Below are 20,057 nucleotides of genomic sequence, written 5' to 3'. Positions count from 1 at the left end.
GGGGATATGGGGAGATGGGGGGAGACGGGGTAGATGGGGGAGACGGGGGGAGATGGGGGGAGGGGGGGAGACGGGGGGAGATGGAGGGAGATGGGGGGAGATGGGGGGAGACGGGGGGAGACGGGGGGCGGGGGGGATATGGGGAGATGGGGCGAGGGGGGGAGACGGGGGGAGACGGGGGGAGACGGGGTAGATGGAGGAGATGGGGGGATATGGGGAGATGGGGGGAGACGGGGTAGATGGGGGAGACGGGGGAGATGGGGGGAGGGGGGGAGACGGGGGAGATGGGGGGATGGGGGAGATGGGGAGATGGGGGGAGACGGGGGGAGATGGGGGAGACGGGGGGAGATGGGGGAGATGGGGGAGATGGGGAGACGGGGGGAAATGGGGGGAGATGGGGAGATGGGGGGAGACGGGGGGAGATGGGGGGATGGGGGAGATGGGGAGATGGGGGGAGACGGGGGGAGATGGGGGAGACGGGGGGCGATGGGGGAGATGGGGAGATGGGGAGACGGAGGGAGACGGGGGGAGACGGAGGGAGACGGGGGGAGACGGGGGGAGACGGGGGGAGACGGGGGGAGATGGGGAGATGGGGGGAGATGGGGAGATGGGGGGAGATGGAGGGAGATGGGGGAGGGGGGAGACGGTGGGAGACGGGGGGATGGGGAGATGGGGGGATGGGGAGATGGGGGGAGACGGGGGGGAGACGGGGGGAGACGGGGTCGATGGAGGAGATGGGGGGATATGGGGAGATGGGGGAGACGGGGTAGATGGGGGAGACGGGGGGAGATGGGGGGAGGGGGGGAGACGGGGGGAGATGGAGGGAGATGGGGGAGATGGGGGGAGACGGGGGGAGACGGGGGGAGGGGGGATATGGGGAGATGGGGCGAGGGGGGGAGACGGGGGGAGACGGGGGGAGACGGGGTAGATGGAGGAGATGGGGGGATATGGGGAGATGGGGGGAGACGGGGTAGATGGGGGAGACGGGGGGAGATGGGGGGAGGGGGGGAGACGGGGGGAGATGGAGGGAGATGGGAGGAGATGGGGGGAGATGGGGTAGATGGGGGAGATGGGGGGATATGGGGAGACGGGGGAGGGGGAGACGGGGGCCCTCTGGGTGCTTCTGCACTGGGGGTGAGTCCTCACTGGAAATATAACATGAGCAACTGATTCTCTTTACTTCCTCAAAGTAATTCTATTAAAAAAAAAAAAAAAAGCAACCCAACTGTTCACAACTGCCATATATACAAACAACTCTGTTTAGCACAGAAGCCCGACAATGTTTGCCGAGGCGGCCCACGAAAAGCATATTAAGCATAGTCTTCAAAATTTATCATTATATCTTGTTAGTAAAAAGGTCAGTTATATAAATGCAACGAAAACTGAGAAGCCTATTCAGAAAGGAAACACACACACACACACACACACACACACACACACACACACACACGAGCACGCGGACCCACAGCACCTCCCGAGAAGCTTCCTTACAGAAGCGGCTTCCGTGCCGGGACCTGGGCCCCGAGGTCCCCAGAGGCAGCACCGCCTGGGTCCCCCCCGCCCCCCGGGAACAGCTCTGGGTGTGAGGAGGAGGGGGGCCACACCTGGAGTCTCAGGTGTCCCCTCTGTTAGGACCGTACAGGTGTGTTTATTCTCAAGCAGGAACTGGGTAGAAAAGAGAACTTTCGAGGTTTCAACACCAAAAAGAGATTCCCGAGTAGAAAACCACAAGACATGTAACAGGACCCCCGCCCGGTGCATGAGGTCAATGGAAAGGTGTCGCTCTGGCAGAGCCTGTTTCCTCCCGGCACGTTTAAAAGCCGTTTTCATCAGAATTTACCATCTAGAAAAGGCAAGGAGGTTGCCGCTGACCGGCGTCTGCCGCGTGGCCTTCGCTAGAGAAGGCTGCTGTCTCTGAGTCTGGGTCTATTTCGTGAGGTCTCTTCCATACGGAACCGATCTTCAGAAACCTGTTGACATGCTAATCATGGCACGGCGGACACTACTGCTCGGGGCTGTGGGACAAAGTCGGCTTCAAACATGGAGGAAGCAGGACCCTTGAGCCTCTGGTTTTCAGTGGAAGAAGGTACGTGTCACTGTCACTTGACCGGCGAGGACGGAGGCAGAGGGAGGAACAGGCACGCGGACGCTCTTTTAAGGACACGTTTCAGCTGGGAGGTCTGCACGTTCACTTCGTCATCAAACTACAGGAAATGGGTTTTCCTACTGGAAGTGCACGTGCGTGAAGTTTCTCAGGTTTCTGCTCGGGGAGTGGCACGCGGGCGGGGACAAGCGTACAAAGCCAGCAGCGGGCTCCCTGCCCCCAGAAAGCAACGGCGTCTTCGGAGCGCGTGGGCCTCTGTGCACCGCGGGCCCCGGACCACGTGCGCAGGAGCCTGCGGGAGAGGCCCGCCCACCATTTGGCGACTGCGTGAATGCGGAAGACGCCAGGGGACCCCAGGGCCCCGACGGGGCTGCGGTCACCGCCCGCCAACCCCTGACCCCGGCGCTCCCCTCCCCTTCAAGACCGAAGGCAAAGTGGCCCCGCCCCTCCTCCTCGGGGAGCCCCGCCCGGGGCCTGGACCGCAGCTCGTCCTCGGCCATGCTCCCGGCTCCCCGCCCAGCATCTCCAGAGCCCACCCCCGTTCCCCGGCGGCGGCCGCCTCGGTGGGCTCACGGCGGCGGGGAGCGGCCCAGGCGACACCGGAGCTGTGCGTCATGCCCCCCTCCCTCCCGAGAAGGCAGCTGGGCCTCTGCCACCGCCGGCGAGGCCAGGTCTCCTCACCGCGTCCCCAGGGGAGGTTTTCAGCACCGGATCCCCGTGCCCCGTGCGGAGCAGACTCCTTGGGCGGGGCCCAGGAGGGGCACGGCGCCCCGCTCCCCGGCCCCCCGCGTCACTTCCTGAAGGGGGTGAGCTTGTTGAAGGTGTGCCAGAACAGCGACGGCTTCCTCTTGGGCTCCGCCAGCGCGAACACCTGCTGCTGCGGCAGGCTGGCGGGCACGGTGACGTGGCGCTGGTGGACCGGCCGCAGGCTCTGGAGCGGGGGGGCCGAGGGGCATCCTCCGCCGTAGCCTGATGCAGGGGTGGGGAGGGCAGAGGGCCACGGACTCAGCGCCGGCGGCAGCCCCCAGGGAAAAGCAAGCGCCGGTCCCCACGCCCCAGGCCGACCCTCCAGTCACCTCCCCCAAAGGGGCCCCGAACGCCGTCCTGACACTTACACTCAGACCCTGCGTGCCGATCGGGACACTACCGCACTGAATCCTCACTTAAAACCCTCCCGGGACGGTACCGCGACAGCCAAGTGACCGGGAAGGAAACAGACACCCAGGGCCGCTCTGTAAATGTCACCGGCAGGACGTCTGCGCGGGATGAGAAGCCGTGAAGCGCTTTCTGTGAGAGCCCGGAGTTCACACTGCACGCCACTTACGGGATGCAAGTATTTGGTGCCTCTGAGCCTCAGTTTCCCAATGTCTAAGACGGGGTAACGGTGCCCGCTGGGTTGTTACGAGAATTAAATGAGTGAATACAAGTTACGTGCTTAGAGGAGCGGCCCCTGATACCTCATCGAATTAACCAAAGCTGTTTCTTTGGAGCTGGCATACAAAACCTGCCCACAGGTGGTCAGAAAGTTGTGTTAAGTGAGCTACAAGACCACACGCTAACTGTGAAAGTCAGCATGAAAAGAGGAGAGAGTGGGAGTTTGGGGAGAAGAGAGGCCTCGTCCACAATCCCTCCCTGCCCCCGACCTGCCGCAAGGCTCTCCTCCTCTTCCAGGGCGGCAGAGAGGATGACATGGGAGAACTCATGGGAAGTGCAGGACAGGCGACCCCCAGAAACGCGAGTGCTCCTTCGAACTAGCTGCCTGCCCGCTGAGCCAGTGACCCTTGGAAGGTATGGACGGGAACTAGTGAATCCCAGCAAACTGATATTTACCAGTCACCTGCCATCCAAAGTGGAGATGCAAGAAATACTTAAAATGAGATTTTCTGCCTTGAAGATATCTGTTAACTTTGTGTGTGTGTGTGTGTGTGTGTGGTGGGGGGTGTGGAGTGGGGTCGGGAGGGAATTCTGCATTTGAGCAGAGGAAGCAGGGCTTTGCTAAATGCTGTTCTGGTAATAAATTCTTCTCAGCCCATCAGTCCTGGGCTCAACTGGTCCTTGTTTTTGCATTTTCGGGTAGGAAAATACCAAATGGGATAAATTTCGCATGAATAAAGTTTGCAGAAATACAACACGTAGTTTTGGAATAAGAATCCTTATTGTTTCATTTCTGTTGCGCTAGAGTATCTGTACTATGCATGTGTGGACTCTGGGGTCCGTGTCCCGGGCCTTGGTATTTTGTAAGAGCTGCCCAGGTCATTCCCTCGGAATGTGCCCGCAGGGTAGAGAATCCAGGCTCTAAAGAAGCCAGAGGATCTTCTTTTGCTTTCGCTCCTTGCTTGACACAGTGAACTTTTACATCTTTTTTCTCATCTGAACTAGGACATGCCTTCAGCTGACAAGCAGTCTGGGGTTGGAGATTTCCTCCTCACATGCCCCAGACTCCTGGGCTGGTTGGGCTGTGGACGGATAATCCCTCCCTCCGCAGGGGGAGGCTCAGAGGGCAGGGCAGGGGCGTCCAGAAGCTCCTCGGCCCCAAGTCAAACACGTTCAGAACCAAATGCAGATTTGGTTTTAAACCGTCCACTGCTCTGAACTATCATCTTGTTTTACCCACACTTCTCTCCTTCACTTAAGAGTCAGTCATACCTAACAGCTTCGGGCATTTCTCCCCATTTTCATTCCAGTACTGACACACACACACACTAAGGAGATGAAAAACCTTCTCCAAAACTTACCTTTTGACTTTCCGTGTCCTGCCTTTTGAGCATTTAACATGGCGAGTTTCTTCTGATTTTCTGAAATTTCCATTCCTGGATTTAGAAACAAATGTGATATGTACTCAAAACAAGTGAAAACATTTCAGAATAAAACCTGCACTGAACCCACATTAACCCTGAGGTCTGCTCCATAACCCAAAGCAAAGAGCCTTAATCCTTCAGGAAGTTAAGTATAAGGGGTTGGAGAGAGTGGAGAAGGAGGAGGATTATCACCAGGACGACCACATCACCACTCTCCCTACCGGGACACGTGAAGAGTGACAACCCGCCTTCTAAGAGTGGGCGGGTGCCTTCAGCCCCGGTTTCCTCATCTGTGAAATGGGTCCAACAATAGGACCCACGGCACACCTGTCCCTGTCGGTCTCGTAAGCAGGTTTAGGAATATCAGGACCTGCGGTTCCCTGGTCTTTTCCCCGCCAGGGGTGAACCGGGAGAGGCGGGGGAGGGGCCGAGACCCCAGGGCTCACCCATCGCCCGGTCCTCCTGCACCCGCCTGCGCTCGTCCCTGCAGGCCTGCAGCCACCGCGCCTTGTCCTCAGGCTTCTTGGCACAGAACAGGTGCGCCTCGTCACCCGTCCTGCTGACCAGCTTGAAGGCGTTTCTGACGCCGAGGGTGCGGGCACCGTCGCGGCCGTCCTCCAGGTCCACGAGTTCCACGGCGTCCATGTCCGTGCGGCCGCGGTAGTAGAGCACGTCCCTCCGCAGCAGGTCCTTCTTGCAGGCCACCAGCTGGTGGTCAAACAGGAAGAACGTCCGCTGCTGGCTCTTGCCCTGCCGGGTGACCCTGGTCAGCTCCCCGGAGTGGATCAGCTCTGAGCTGCGCTCGAGGATGTCCTGGCCCTGGAGGGAAGGGTGGACACATGTCCTGAGGTCCCCCGATGCAAGGTCTCAGGGAACCGGGCATCGGGCGGAGCTAGGGGGGGAGGTCCTGGCACGAATCCCCACGGGTGGGCCAGTTACACGAGGCCCAAGCGCAGGGCAGGGCCTCAAAGGCCGGTCAGACCTCGGCCGTCAGCCTCCTTGTGCAGGAAAACTCTTCTCTCTTTTCCCTATTCCATGGGAAAATGTGATTGAGCCCCTATGTTACCTGAGGGGTCTCCCTTATCAGAAAGATCTGGTGAAAAATTCTGGATGGGTGGGATCCAATCAGGATCCGAAATGGCAGCTGGCCTGGACCGACCCCCAAGAACAAGGAGACCCCCTGTGGCGAGGGGCTCAGTGCTGCAGACTCGGGGGGCTTCTATGCAGCTCCCCAGCATAACTAGCTCAGGGTCTTGGAAACAAGAGGCCAGATGGCAAACTGCCAGCAAGAAATTGCTAAACTTCTGACAAGAAATTATCACCTAAATGTCAGAGTCCAAGAACAGGAGGAGAAACACACTTCTGTAATATTTAGGTCGGGTCTAACCCAATGTAACTTTGTGGTATTTGGTATGACACTGGCCTTTGATTTTAAGATTTTATTCTCCTCTAGTCCCAGTTATACACAATAGTTTTTGGAGGCAAAAGATCTCGACTCCGAAATAGCTTTTCTATTTACTTGCCTACAGCGATTCTGTGCCCTGGATTCTTGGCTCACAGGAGACTTAGACCCACGGACCCCAAGGTCCCGTCTGAACTCCCAGAGTCCATGAGGGCCTTGTAAGAAGAGTATTTCTCTCCAGTATTCACTGCTGTCACCTGCTTTAGTTAAAAACCTAACTTCTCCATCCAAACTTTCACAATCCTTGGGGAGAGTGAGCTCTGACCAATTAATCTGCTGCAGGATGACTCCTGCTGTGTCTGAAAACCATCTGAACAACGTGGGCTTATTGTCCTCGTTGATGGCCTCAGGTGCAGTGGTCCGTGGGTCCCATTCTGCTCCCTCACCTTTCTGTGCTTCAGTTTCCCCATCTGTTAAATGGGGTAATAACAGTTCCTACTTCATAGGACTATTGAGAGGGTTAAATGAGTTCATATATTTAAACGACTCAGACCAGCGCCAGGCATGTGTGAACACAGTACAGGCACTAGCTACTGTCACTGCTGTTTTAATAAATAAAAGCGTGTGTGTGTGCGTGTGCGCGTGCGCACTGGGCCATCACCACAGGCTGTGTATCAAGCGCTGCGTGGCACTGTCTTACGCGATCCTCACAACAGCCCTACGAGATAGGTAACGTTTCCCTCCCCATCATGCAGATGGACTATCAATCTCGGCCAGATCATACAGGAGTCGCACGCCCACCGTGACGCAGCCTGCGCTGTCACCGTTCTCCAGCTGCTCTCACGGAGCCACAGTCAAGCAGGAGAGACGGGGTGCACGCAATCAGTTGGTTACAGACCCTCTTCAGAGTACTCCCTGGTGGAGGTGGAGGGTAAAGCCTTTGACTGCTAGCTTTCACAACGTGCATCCAAACATCATGCCATTAAAGCCAAGAGCACAGGGCGCCAATCATGGGACACAAAGTGAGCCGTCGCCTTAGACGACCACAGGTCGGGGGTGTGTGGGTCGAGCTGCGCGCTGAGCGGGGAGGGTTCCCAGGTGCCCCGCAGCCCACGATGGACCGCAGGTCGGGGGTGGGCTCCCACGTACCTCCCAGCCCACGATGGACACCTGCCACCGTGCTATCTTGTCTATGCTTTCCAGCTTGCGTTTTCGCTCATTGATCAGACAGGCGACGTTCTTCATGGCCTCGTACGCTGCCTTTATGTTGCTGTAATCGCTGCAAAGCGAGGGGTTAATTTTAACCACGCAGCGGGCACCTCGCAAATGAGGACCCACGAGACAACATGCCCCATCCGTGACTGTGCACTGACGGTCTCGGCAAGATGGCCTTTAAACAACAGCCTCTGCTCCCCTTCCCTTGTTCCTTCGTGAAGGGGCTGCAGCTCGCGTAGGTTAAGGGAGCCGGCCGAGTGCCACCCAGAATTCTGTGGAATAAGAATGTTGTCGTTCGTTTCCCAGAAACCACAGCGAAATGAAGCAAAGGCCACAAGAAATAAGTTTTAGTCACAGTGACGACGGATCATTTTCCTTAATAAAGAAACGACAGGCCTCTGTTATCGCTCTGATCGTCATAGAGCTAGTTCTGCCATATAAAGTACTTCAATGATCCCCACCCATTCTCAAGAGTGGTCATTTGCTCTGAGTCAGGAAAGGAGGGGAGGACACAAGTGAGTTACGTAACTGCGGACACGACATTTCCCTCAGCCACGCATCTTTACTTCTGGTGCCTTCCACCGGCCACAGTCAAATCAGACTCACATGTCTCCCCCAGCAGCTCCTCTAACCGTGGAGGCACCAGGAAAACTGAAGCTCCGATCTGCACACAGACTGCCAGAGAGCGTGTCTGGGGCCGGAAAGGTTTACATTCAAGTCTCGCTTCACGTTAATAATTCAGGGACACATAAACCGGTCGCCCCGCTAACGAGCTAAGTCTTTTTTTTTTCCCCACACTTTCCTGTGTCTTCCAGGACTCACAGAGCCTCTGGGTCCAGCCTCTGGACCGGACTGCAGTCCTCCTGCACAGCCAGGAAAAAAGCCTTGGGAGCAGACTCTGCTGTCCACGCACCAAACACTGCTCAGCTGCACTCCTGGGAGGTCCCTGGGCATCCCCCCTACCCCATTCCCGGACAGACCAGACCCCACTGTCTTCAGACAGAAGCGGAGCAGAAAAGGAGAACAAAGTGACACACAGGGGCTGCCAAAATAATGGGAGCAAACCCCCTACCCCCAGAAAGGGCTCCACCAATGAAGAAAGTGTGCAAAATAACTGTATTTTTTTTTCCACAAGTTTTTCTGTACAATTCCAGGAAAGAGGTAGAGTGTAATGGTTTTCTAAAATATTTTGTTTTGTTTTACTTCAGACAAGGAAATGGGCTTTTTGTCATTTCTTTTAAAATGATTTTTTTTTGAAACAGCCAGAGTATGCAAATGCCTCATAGTGAAAAATGCCCTTAAAAGAGAAAAATGAAGTGTTGACGGGTGATGAGTACACTCCTGGCATAGCTTCCCTGTCTTTCGAGAGGTCCTGCTTCTTAATTTGCTTATTTCTTTTCTCAGGTTCCTCATCACGATGACTTTTTATTCTTTTTAAAAAAATTTCTTCAAATTTGTGACTCGCTTGACTTTGCTATTTTCTTTCTGTCAAAGTTTTCTGATTTTTCCATCAGAAAAAGAAAAACATACATAGCTCTTTCATTTATTTCAATCAACTCCTTTCTCTTATTCCTTTCACCTTAATTCTTGAAACTAACATCATCATCTGGGTATGTCGTTTAGCGACCCAGCTCTTTCTTTCGACCTTCTGATCTAATTGTGAAAAGACCCCTTTCTCAGCCCCGTCTCTCCACAGGAGTCCAGGCGCAGAGGACAGAAGAAGGACCTGTCCCCCGCACCCTCCCGAGCAGGTGCTGCCGTGGAGAATCGCGCTGCTCTCAGGGCAATAGTCAGATGTTAAAACCCAGAGCCGTGCGGTTTGCTGCAGCAGATTTCCTCTGGGCACAGTTTCTCCCCGCTCCCTTTTCCCACTAGACCCCTTCAAGACTGTCCTTCCAAGGGCTGCAGGTGGAGTGAAAGCTTTGCGCCATGACACAGATGTCACGGATGAGGTCTGGTTCTCATCGATAACAATAAGCTTTGTCCTAAAACCTTGCTGGACGACGGCTGTGTCCCCACTGGCCTGCCAGTTGTGGGCTGCTGAGAACACAGCGAGGACCCCATGGCTGCCGGCGAAAGGGGCCCTGTGGTGGAGACCCTTCCCCACATCTCAGAGAGGGGGCAGGCCTGCTCCAACACACAATGGGTGACAGCTCACGTACAATCACAGCACGATCAGACGTTGCTCTGTGCACGCGGGGAAGTGAAGAGTTGCTACTCGGTAAGCAGGGGTCAGTATTTTTGGGTCCCTCAGAAGAATTCACAAAGTAAGCCCCAAAGGGAGACGGAGCATTCCGGTAACCGTGACGAGAAGCCTTACGCTCAGAGCCAGAGGAAACAGGGAGGACGGGACTGGGAGACAGAGCAAGCACCGAGCTGGACCAGGAAGGGCTCAGGGCCCAACAGGGTCTCAGGAGGATGTGTCCCCCAAGTAGAGCCCGCACACTACGCCACGCCCTTGAGACTCCCTACTCTTTCAGAGTTCACATTTTTCTGTGTCCTCACCCCTCTGCGAAGGAACTTTTTGTTCCAGCATATAACACAGTCAGCCCTGCATACCTAGGGGTTCTGCATCCGTGATTCAACCAGCCGCAGATTGAAAATATTTGGGAAAAAGATTCCAGAAAGTTCCAAAGAGCAAAACTTGAATTTGCCACAGGCCAGCAACTATTTACACAGCATTTACATTGTATTTACAACTATTTGCATGGCATTTACATCGTATTAGATATCAGAAGTAATCTAGAGATGCGTTAAACTATCTGGGAAGCTGTGCATGGGTTAGATGTAAATACTGAGCCGTTTTCTATAAGGAACTCGAGCATCCTCAGATTTTAGTGACCAGGGGTCCTGAAGCCAATCTCCACGGATACCGAGGTCTGACTGTACTGCTCTGAGGGTGAGCTGGCCTGAAATATCTTAAGGATAAGTAAGAGGAAAGAAAATATTTCTGAAACTGTATTCACACCAATCTATTTTTTGTTAATTGTTTTTATTCACTACTGAGTAGCTACAAGAGTATTTATAAAACATATGTCAATTATAATGACAGACAACACAATAAAAATCCCCCACCTGCTCATGACACAGTTTAAGAATTAATTCTTATTTTCTAATATCTCTAGAAATGGATATTCAGGAGCCTCTTCAATGACCCCACTTCAGTAGTTAACAACCTTAAACTTTCTAAACGACCTGGAAACGTCTTCCCGACAGCTGACTGAGAGCATCAGGAGGGCACCGCAGCCCACCCGGCACCGCTGCTCTGCGCTCCCGCTGGGCGCCGCCCCCCGCCCCCGCGCCCCCAGCTGCGTGCCGCTCCCCCCCCCCGCCCCCGTGCCCCCGCGTGCAGGCGTCCAGGGGAAGCCCCTCCCCTGCGCCCACCCCGCGCCCCCTGCGGAAGCTCACGTGACCCTGCACCCTCTTGGGTGCCTCACCTGTGCTCCTGAGTGGTGTACTTGAGCAGCTCGGCCAGCTGCAGCGGGTACTTGCAGATCTTCTGCACGGGCGTCAGCAGGAAGCCGTCAATGGCGATGTCGATCATCTGCTGCAGCAGGCGGCAGGCCTCGAAGAAGTGTCGGTAGCGGCCCTGCTTCATCAGGCCCGCCAGCTCGGCACAGGCGCCCGGGTGGTTGTTGCAGTACTCGGAGTAGATGGCGAAGCCCTCTTGCTGGGAAGGGGGGCACAGCTCCGTCAGGACAGGGCAGCTCTGGACCCTGACGAGGACGGACAACACCCAGCGCCCCCCCCCGCGACCCCCGGGGAGGTTCCTGGACAGGGGGGCCCGTGGGAAGGGGCCACAGCCAGACCCTGGGGGTGGAGGGAGAGGCTGCCAAGGACGCAGAGCCCCGGCCCGTGCCAGGCGCCTTCCACAGACCCCGAAAGGGCGTGTCGGGCGCACAGGCCGCCCTGGGGAGCGGCGCCCTCTGTGTCACCCCCTGTGTCGCCTGATCCAGGAGAAGAGGGAGGTGCTGTCCCTGCGCCTAGCTGCCGCCTGTCCCTTCTCCTCTCCCGGGCAGGTGGGCTTCTCCACATGAGCAGGAGGACGCAAAGCCCCATCTCCTGGTCACAGGTCTCCTTCCCACCCTGCCACCTGCCATCCACGTAGGGGCCACCTCCCCCGCCCCAGGCTGCCCCGCCCCCTCTGGGACTCCGAGGGGGCCCCTCCCAGCCCCCCGAGGCTCCTCAGCCCCAAGGCCACCTCCTTCACACACGTCCACCTGCCCGCAGCTGCGGTGTCTTCGGCCTGGGTCCTACCCCAGTTTATACCTGGCTGTCCTCTGGCTCACCACCTCTCCGGCCACACCCCTCTTTCTGCATCCCTGCTGCTGTCACCCTCGCCCAGGCCCACCTCCCTGTCTCCCCAGAAGCAGTGACACCTCTGTCCCCAAGCTAGGCTCTCCTGTCCTCTACAGCAAGATCCGCGTGCCACTCTGCAGCCTCACCTTGGCTGACCTGGAAGCTTCTCTCCTACGACTTGTTCCCGTGAACCTCCTGCTCTGGCCAAACAGTTCTCCTACAAAGTCCCAAACAGGCCCAGAGCCCTCACGGGCCCACCCCTCCAGCTGGAGACCACCAGCAACAGCGTCTCCAGCCGTTTAAAGACAGTCCACCCGAGGATCGGCCCCCGTTCCACAGCCACCGTAACGCTGCTGGGCCCAGAGGAGCGAGTGCTACACTAGCCCCGTCACTGGTGTGACCGCTACTGGTACTGCGCCCTGACCATTCTGGCTGGGGGCGGAATCTGCTTCCTCTGAAATCTGTTGTATTAAAAAGTGACAGTCAGTCACCAGTTAGCAAGCTCAGGCCAGCATCAGGAGACTGTTCTGAGGCAGGTACAGGCTTGGGTCCCAGAGCCGCACGCCTTTGGCCTGAATCCACTTCTGCCAATTACTAATGTGTGACCCTGCATCACTTACTCTCTGGGTGAAGCCTAGCTTCTGCATCTGGAACACGGGGAAAATAATCCTACCTGCGTCACAGCAGTACAGGAGCTGCCATATTGCCCTGAACACAGCGATTAACATATAATAGACACCTGGTAGGTATTACTAGAAACTACCCCAAATACAACCCCTAAGTCAAAACCGCATAAAATTGAAAAGATTTTGAAATAATGGACTTGGGGCACTCAGGTAAACATCAACCATATACAGCAGTCCCCTTAATTTACAAGTGACACCCCCATCCTGCAGGAAATTAATCTAGCAAACAAAGAAAGAAATTAAACAAAGTGGAACAAAACAAAAAGGACCCCTGTGCTTCAGGGAGAAACATTTCAAAATGATTTAGCCGGACGCTATCAGTAAGAAGCGGAGGGTGACGTACGTGTTGAAGAAAGCAGGACCCTATTTCGCTCAGGTGAGGCTCCTCTTTATTGTACTGTTTCTCAAGGTCTTTCAGGAACTTTCTTTGGAATTTGTAAATATCTTCAATGTTTCCAAAAATGGTGGCGAGCTGTGCGACCGTGAACATCGCCGTGTGCTTGCGACACTGTCGAATGTAGCCCTACAAAATAGGAAAGCAATGCCTGGCTTCAAATATTAGAGCTCAAAAATTGGTACTGTCGCACTTTTCCTAAACTCTTAAGATAACCATTCTCTCATTCCGAAGTCCACTTCACAGCCGAGAAGGCCTGTCCGGTACAGACGCCATCGCTGGCTGGGCCACTCAGTGAGCAACGCTCACTGTCACGGCCCAGAGCCAAGAACGGCTTAGCCGAGGGTTCCAGCATCACCCAGTTTCTACAGGAAACAACACAGACCCGTAGGTATCTAACCTGAGGCTGCACTCATCAGAGCACCGCTCACTCTCTACGCCCAACGCCCTGGTTGTACGCGGCTTGGGTAGGATACGGAGGTAGGAAGGAAAGGCCATAAAAACGTGCAACAATTATCCCCAGATGGGCACCGTGTCATTACACAGACTGAACTGACTATACGGTAAAACACAGACCACTGACTATTGGGGATGAATTTTAACAGGCTGCAGGCCAGTGGGTCTGGTTTACGTCTGGGCTTCCTCATCCGTAATGGGGGCGTGTGGGACCTGCCCGTGAGTGTCATGGGGTCGAGTTACGCCAGTGAAGGGCACGGTCGTGCTCAACAGTTATCAGCAGTGACTGTTTCCCTAAAATGCCACTTCAGAGGAACTCCCTCAACCGCAGGTTCACACGGAACAAGACGGCTGCCACAAATACGCGCAACGCCGGGGGGTCCTCATCTGGGGGTCAGTCCAACCACACAGCGGGGCGGGGGCGGGGGCGGGGGGGGAGCGCGGCCCGCACTTGGCCTGCCTCCTGCTGGACCCTCGCAGCTGAACGGAAGGCGCGGGCATCAGCATTCACGGCCAGGATGCCGGAGTGGCCAGGCGAGGCGCACAACGGTCTAGCGAAACGCTCTACAGAATCCACAGAACCGAAAAATACCCCAGGGGAGGGACTTGGTTGCCGAGCGGGATCCCAGACCCTGTAGGACAGAGCCCGGGACGTCACCACACGTCTGCACCTGAATGACTCGGGGTCTCGCTGTGCGTCAGAGATGAGATGCAGTGGTTGGTGGAGCGTGACAAACCTTCGGTTCTTTCTGAAGTCAGCTGGGTCTCACTTAAAGGTGCCGCCTCCCCTCAATGTCACTCCTTCTGAATACCCGTGGCAGCTAAGTCCCGCAAGGAAGTCGCTGCATCTCACCCTGCAGACGGCCGGCCGCTCACGCTGCCCAGGGTGGACCAGCACCTGGTGAGCGAGTGGCCTGTACAGGGACCACGGGCGGGGGTGGTGATGGGGCTCCAGGAACACGCGTGCGCAGAGGGTCTGGCTGGGCGCGGAGGGGCCGCACGGCACGTCACTCGGCGCCACGAGGCCCCCAGGCTCACCTCGCAGATGTCCCGGAGGTGCTTGATGTACACCCGCTCGGTGTCCATGATCTCCTGGATGACGTTGGTCCGCATCTGCCGCTTGCTCTCGGGGTGCTTGTGGCGGCCCCGGCCCGCGTCCTCCGCCGGCTCCTCGCCCGGGCTGCCGCTGGCGCCCTCCGACAGCTCCTCCTGATTGACCCGCAGCTGCGGTCACACGCAGGGCACAGGTCAGCGGGCGGCACCAGGCCCGCCCCCGGTTTCCACGGTGGGGGTGGGGGGGGGGGGAGGGGGCCGGGCCTGCATGCGCCGAGCTGAGCATCGCAAACACCAGCCGCCCCGCTGACGCCGGTGGGAAGTCTCCCTTCCCCCACCCCAGCCTCCAGGAGGTCTGGTTCAGAGGATGACCAGGGAACAGTGGCTCTTGCCCCTGAGCCCCCAGAGCCAGGAAGACACTCACTCGGACGAAGCTGGCGGGGAACCAGGCCTCCCTGTCCGCGCTGCGGCCCCACCACCAGTCCTTGTGGGAGGCTTCCAGGACCTGGATGACGTCCCCGGCCTTGAAGCCCAGCTCCTGCTCGTCCATGGTCACGTGGTCCCACAGGGCCTCGGCGCAGACCACGCTGCCATCGCTGATCAGCTGGAATGGAGAGGCGGGCGCTCAGCACGGAGCCCGGGGACCCTGGGCTCGCCCGGCCCCCAAGTGTTCACACCGATGGCGCTCAGCGTGTGACGTCACACGACAGGGATGCGGAAGAGTACCAGGCGGGCGCCCCTCCTGTGCTCTTAAAGGAACCCCCAGGTCCACTCATCTGTGCATCAGTCATCCAGCACGTGTGACTATCTGGACGGTTCGCCCCGGAAAGGGTTTCTGAGCAGCCAAACTAGAAGTCGTGGAGCCGAGCGGTCAAAGGCCAGCACACCCTTTCCCGCAAGCCCCTCACGGCGTCACCCAGGACCTGCTCTTCGTTCTTTCCTCACAATCTGAGCAGACTCTGCACCTCACTGTGTCCTTTACTGCAATTAGAGAGAACACAGCATGACGTCTGGATGTTCAGCAGGTAATCTAAGCTCGTCCGTGAGCCGGCTGTAGGGGCGGAGGACCGTGCAAGCCCTCAGCTCCCGGGATGTCACGGGGACACCGTGGATCCTATAGCAACAACTGGTGATGCTGCCACTGAGAAGTTACACCCCAGGCGCTCTGTTCATGAGCTCCAAAGGCTAGAGGCGCCTTCTGGAAAGACTGCTGTAAAAAGGCCTAAAGATGCTGAGGGGCGGGGAGAAGCGCAGATCCGTGGTGAGAAGCACGTGGTTAACTTCAGCTCCGCCGTCTGCTAGCAAGTGGTTCAGCCTCTTAGTCTCAGAGCGTTTGCTAAAATGTGGACAGTAATGTTCACCTCCTAGATTTATTATGAGACAATAAATGTAGGGAGGGCATATCCTGAACTGACTGAGAAGCCCTCTCCAAGCATAACGATGGCTGCTCTGACCAGGAGGGATGCCTTTAGTTAGCTACCTGCAACACTTAATCACATAAATCATCCTTGAAAATGCAAGAAAACCATAACGGTTTTCTAACCAGAGTTCTAGGTTTTAGCATATGTTCACTAAGAAATAATCAGAGAGCAAAGTACGAGTGGGTTCCGGGCCCTGAAAACCGGGCCTCCTGCCCCGGCTGCTGCCGTGTGGAATTAAGCCCCGCACCTCGTTGATGGCCAGCTGCTCCCCGCCCGGCTGCAGGTACCGGGGGCTGGCCCGACAGAGGTCTTCATAGCTGTAGTCCTCCTCGCTGCCATTGTCATCCGCTAGGGCAGACGGCTCCGCACCGCCATCAGAAGAAACTGAGAGAGAGAGAGAGACGGTGCAGTTTAAAGGACACAGCTAATGTCAAAAATATAACCAAGAATCCTATGACCTCTGAGAACGTGCCCTCAGCGGAAAGTAACCGTTTGTATCTAACCCAGAATAAGAGACCATTAGAAAATGTCCACTGATCTGTTAATCCAAAGGTAGCAGTCGAGGCTAAGGAGAGCCGGGATTGAGTGTCCCCATCGGTGAGAAAGGGGACATTTCAGAGACTACTGCCAACGGTGACGCACAGGGTTATTTTGCGAGTCAGGATACTGAGTGAACGATGTGTGATTTAGTTGGAAATTTGTGCTTCAAAGTGGATATAAAAAATATAGATAATGTTCCTAAGTCATGTGTCAATAAGCTTGAGGAGGAAACGAAAGTGGAAAATATTGATACAATCCTTTTTTTAAAAAGTGTCCTGCTTCCGTCGTTTCCCTGCCAGGCACAGCGACGTGCTGCTAAAATCAGAAGCTGCTGCCGGTATCGTACGTGAAGCCATGCACCATGCTTCCTGGTTGTCACAGAGCGCAGGGCCAGAACTCAGTGTCAGAATGAGGAGTTACCTGGCACCTTTACCAAAGAAAGAGAAAGCCCTTAGGAGGATGGGTGTGGCATTTTGGACGGACCACCTGGCACTCCGATCTCCTGCTGGGACGGCAGGCTCCTCACCAAGGCTCGTCGGTCACTGAACGTCCCCTGTGAGGACAAGGCCCCATGGCGGAGGCACCCGGCTCTTGCCTGAGGACGCAGTGTGGCTGGCCTTGGGCACGAGGGCATCTGACAAAGGATGGGGCCGGAAGGCAAGCCTAAGGGTTAGAGCGAGCACCGGCGCTGCTCTCGCGGGGCCCGAGCAAGGGAGTGGCAGGTTTGAACAGAGGTTCCCTGGTACCACAGAAAGAGACCAGGTGCTGGAGTGAAGAGGCCGGGTCTGAACCGTAGCCCCGCCCCTTCCGGGCGGGGACCGGAACCAGGCAACTCAGACTCTCCCAGCGCCACACCCTTCCGCTGTAAACGGCAGTTTCTTTCTTTTTGCAGAATTAGGTGGGACGATGTGTGTCACGTTCCCAGCATCCCTGGTCCGTGGCTGGGACTCGCTCAAAGGAGCCACCGTGGTGACGGCAGCGAGCGCGGTCGTGGCTGGGCTGAAGGAGAGCGAATGGCCTCAGCACGCGGCGGGCGGGGCGGACGCTGGGCCCCGGAGAGCGCGGGGACGGCGGGTCAGCTGGATCGGGAGGGCCCACCGTGCCGCAACACGGAACCGGCCGCCGGAAGCGCAGTGCAAGGACCCGCACGTCCAGCTGACGTGGCAGCAACAAAGAGGGGCAAGTCAACGATGAATCGGAAACTCCCGAATTACTGGGCGAACTTCCCAGAGCTGGATGCTGGTGGGATAGCTCCGTGCGCCCGGCTTCTTTCAAGGACCTGAGAGTCGGGATTTCTAGTAACTTTATTCTCGGGAGACAGGTCTGCTTTCTAAACTGAGGAACCTGTTTTTAAAAATGAGATATTTTCTTATTATTTTTAATTTGTGTTTTATTTTATTTTTTAAAGTGAGATATTTCCTAGTCTTTATTTTGTACTGAGTCTTCAAGATCTGATGTGCGTCTCACATTCCCAGCCCATCCCCTCTGGACGAGCCACGTTTCAGGTGCCCTGCAGACACCTGTCCGTCCCAGGACCGGGCTCCCAGCTCTGCACACCAGGCCCCCAGGGCTCTCCTCCTGCCCTCACTCCGGCCCTGCCACTCGCTCGATGCACACCTTCCAGGGGTGTGTGTGTGTGTGTGTGTCCATGTCCATCCTCAGGACCCGTGCGGCCACTCCTGCCCTGCGCTGTGGTCACAGCGCTCTCAGGCAGAGGACACGAGGTCACCTGGCCGTTGCTGGGGTGCATCTGGGGGGTGGGGAGAAAGCCCAGAGGAAGCAAACGCACTTGCGGTAAAGGCACGAGCCTTTCTCATCAGGCCACCAGGGAGGTAACGGTAAGGCTGCAGCCCTCCTCTGACCGGGGCCCTCGGGGCAGCTGCCCCAGCATGCGCCCACTAGCACGGTGGCTAACGGCGGGCCTGGTCTGTCGGGGCCCAGAGCATCCCTCCTCCTCCCGTCTCAGCGGGACCGCTGCACTCAGGAAAGTCAAACACCTGGGCCCCTCCCCACAGTGGAGTCAGAAACCACACTGTCCCTAAAGACCCTCCGAACTGCGTTTCCCAGGAGAATTCTTTACCACCTCGTCTGGCATTGCTACGAAAATCAGTAAAGGGGAAAAAAGCCAGGTGATAACGTGCAAAGCCAGAGTTCACAGGAGTTTAATGAAAAAAGGATTCCGTCGAAAAAAGGCTGAACCTTTACGGGAAGCAGAGGGTAGAGTTATCTGAAAACAGACGTGAACCTCGCATGCTGGACGGTGTCTGATCGCATCACGAACGCCTGGAAAAGAGCTCCGGCCGAGGGGCCTCACGAGAGCGTTTGGGTCCCTCGGGTCAGCGTGTCCTGAGCCGCGGAAACGAGGTGGTCCCCGTGCTGTCAGCCCGCTCGGCGGGGCAGGGTGGGGGGCCCGGGCGGGAGAGACGCCGGGTGTCCAGGGACCAGCGAAAGAATCGGAGCGAAAGCACCTGGCAAATGTCCTAGCTTGACCAACTTTCCAGCTAAATGAGCTGGAGCCAGCCTCTGGGCCTCTTCCACCCCGCATGCCCATCTGTATGATGGGCACAAGTCCACACGTCCCATCTGTTCAGAGGTCACTCTTCCGCCTCACGTTCCACGTCTGACCCGTCCGCAAATCCGGACCCTCCCCTCAGCGTGTGTCCAGAACCTGCCGCTCCCCACGGGTCCCCACGACTCAAGCCTCGGCCACCTCGAGCTGGGTCACTGCAGCAGCCCCTCTGCGCCCCCGTCCCGCCCTGCCCCCTCCACGTGTCTGTCTCACCAAAGCGGCCAGAGTGATGGTGCTAAACCCCCCAGACATCGGACCACTCAGGCCCCTGCCCCAAGCCACCCACGGGGGACAAAGCCCAGGTCCTTGAAGACCCCCCCAAAACACACACTGTATCTCCCCCCCCCCCCACTCAGCTCTGACCCTGACGGCTGCCCGCTTCCTGCACCTGGCTCCCCTCCTCAGGGCCTGCTGTCCCCTCCCCCAAGGCCTTCCCCGACATCCCACCGAAAACGGCCCCGTCTTCTTTCCCGGTTTATTTTCCCGACAGCATTTATCACCACCTAAGATACTTTGCTTGTCATCTGTCTCCCCCAGCTAAAAGGTAAGCTAGCCCGTCATTTTTGCCTGCTTTGTTCTCCACTGTACTCCTGGTACCCGGACCACTGCCTGGCACGCAGGCTCGGTAGTTGTGGCACGTGGGCTCAGTAGTTGTGGCACGCGTGCTCTAGAGCGCAGGCTCAGTAGTTGTGGCGCACGGGCTTAGTTGCTCTGCGGCATGTGGGATCTTCCCGGACCAGGGCTCGAACCCGTGTCCCCTGCATTGGCAGGCGGATTCTTAACCACTGCGCCACCAGGGAAGTCCGACAATGGGAGTCTTATAAAAACGGCCAACGATGAACGTGTCCACACTCCTTGGGAGGGTGACGTTCCTCTGTCTGAACCTGGATTTCACGTCTGTGAGGGGACAAAACCTGACAACTGATCCTCAAGGTGAGTTTTTAGGAGAGGACACATCACACATCACCAACAACGGAAAACTTTATCCTGTAACACGCGCCGGAGGTTAAGGCCTTCCTACAGGATCCTGAGTCCCACTCGCGGCAAACAGGCCCCCAGCCCGTGTCCCGGCAAGAATTTTTCTCAGGAAAAATCAGATCTCTCCTGTTTGGCTTAATTT

The 20,057-nt window shown here is 56.8% G+C and overlaps 1 protein-coding gene across 8 annotated transcripts in view; it reads right to left on the bottom strand.

The window, feature by feature from the left end:
- Positions 1–20,057, bottom strand: part of SPATA13 (spermatogenesis associated 13) — a 268,070-nt gene that overhangs the window by 4,582 nt on the left and 243,431 nt on the right. For 5 of the 8 annotated variants that reach the window (XM_082435520.1, XM_082435521.1, XM_082435522.1 and 2 more), the window contains 9 exons: positions 16,076–16,212; positions 14,832–15,011; positions 14,393–14,578; positions 12,848–13,027; positions 10,957–11,189; positions 7,454–7,583; positions 5,349–5,721; positions 4,840–4,914; positions 1,605–3,073 (listed from right to left, as the gene is read on the bottom strand). In XM_082435520.1, coding sequence (XP_082291646.1) covers positions 2,895–3,073; positions 4,840–4,914; positions 5,349–5,721; positions 7,454–7,583; positions 10,957–11,189; positions 12,848–13,027; positions 14,393–14,578; positions 14,832–15,011; positions 16,076–16,212 — 1,673 coding nt within the window. In that variant the 3' untranslated portion in view covers positions 1,605–2,894. The remainder of the gene's footprint in view (positions 1–1,604; positions 3,074–4,839; positions 4,915–5,348; positions 5,722–7,453; positions 7,584–10,956; positions 11,190–12,847; positions 13,028–14,392; positions 14,579–14,831; positions 15,012–16,075; positions 16,213–20,057) is intronic. The other 3 variants (XM_082435517.1, XM_082435518.1, XM_082435519.1) reach the window with 1 other exon arrangement.

Source organism: Balaenoptera physalus (assembly GCF_965194825.1).
Source record: "Balaenoptera physalus genome assembly, chromosome: 18".
Taxonomy (NCBI): domain Eukaryota; kingdom Metazoa; phylum Chordata; class Mammalia; order Artiodactyla; family Balaenopteridae; genus Balaenoptera; species Balaenoptera physalus.
Note: the sequence above shows the minus strand (reverse complement) of the source record. Positions and strands in the feature narration are given on the sequence as shown.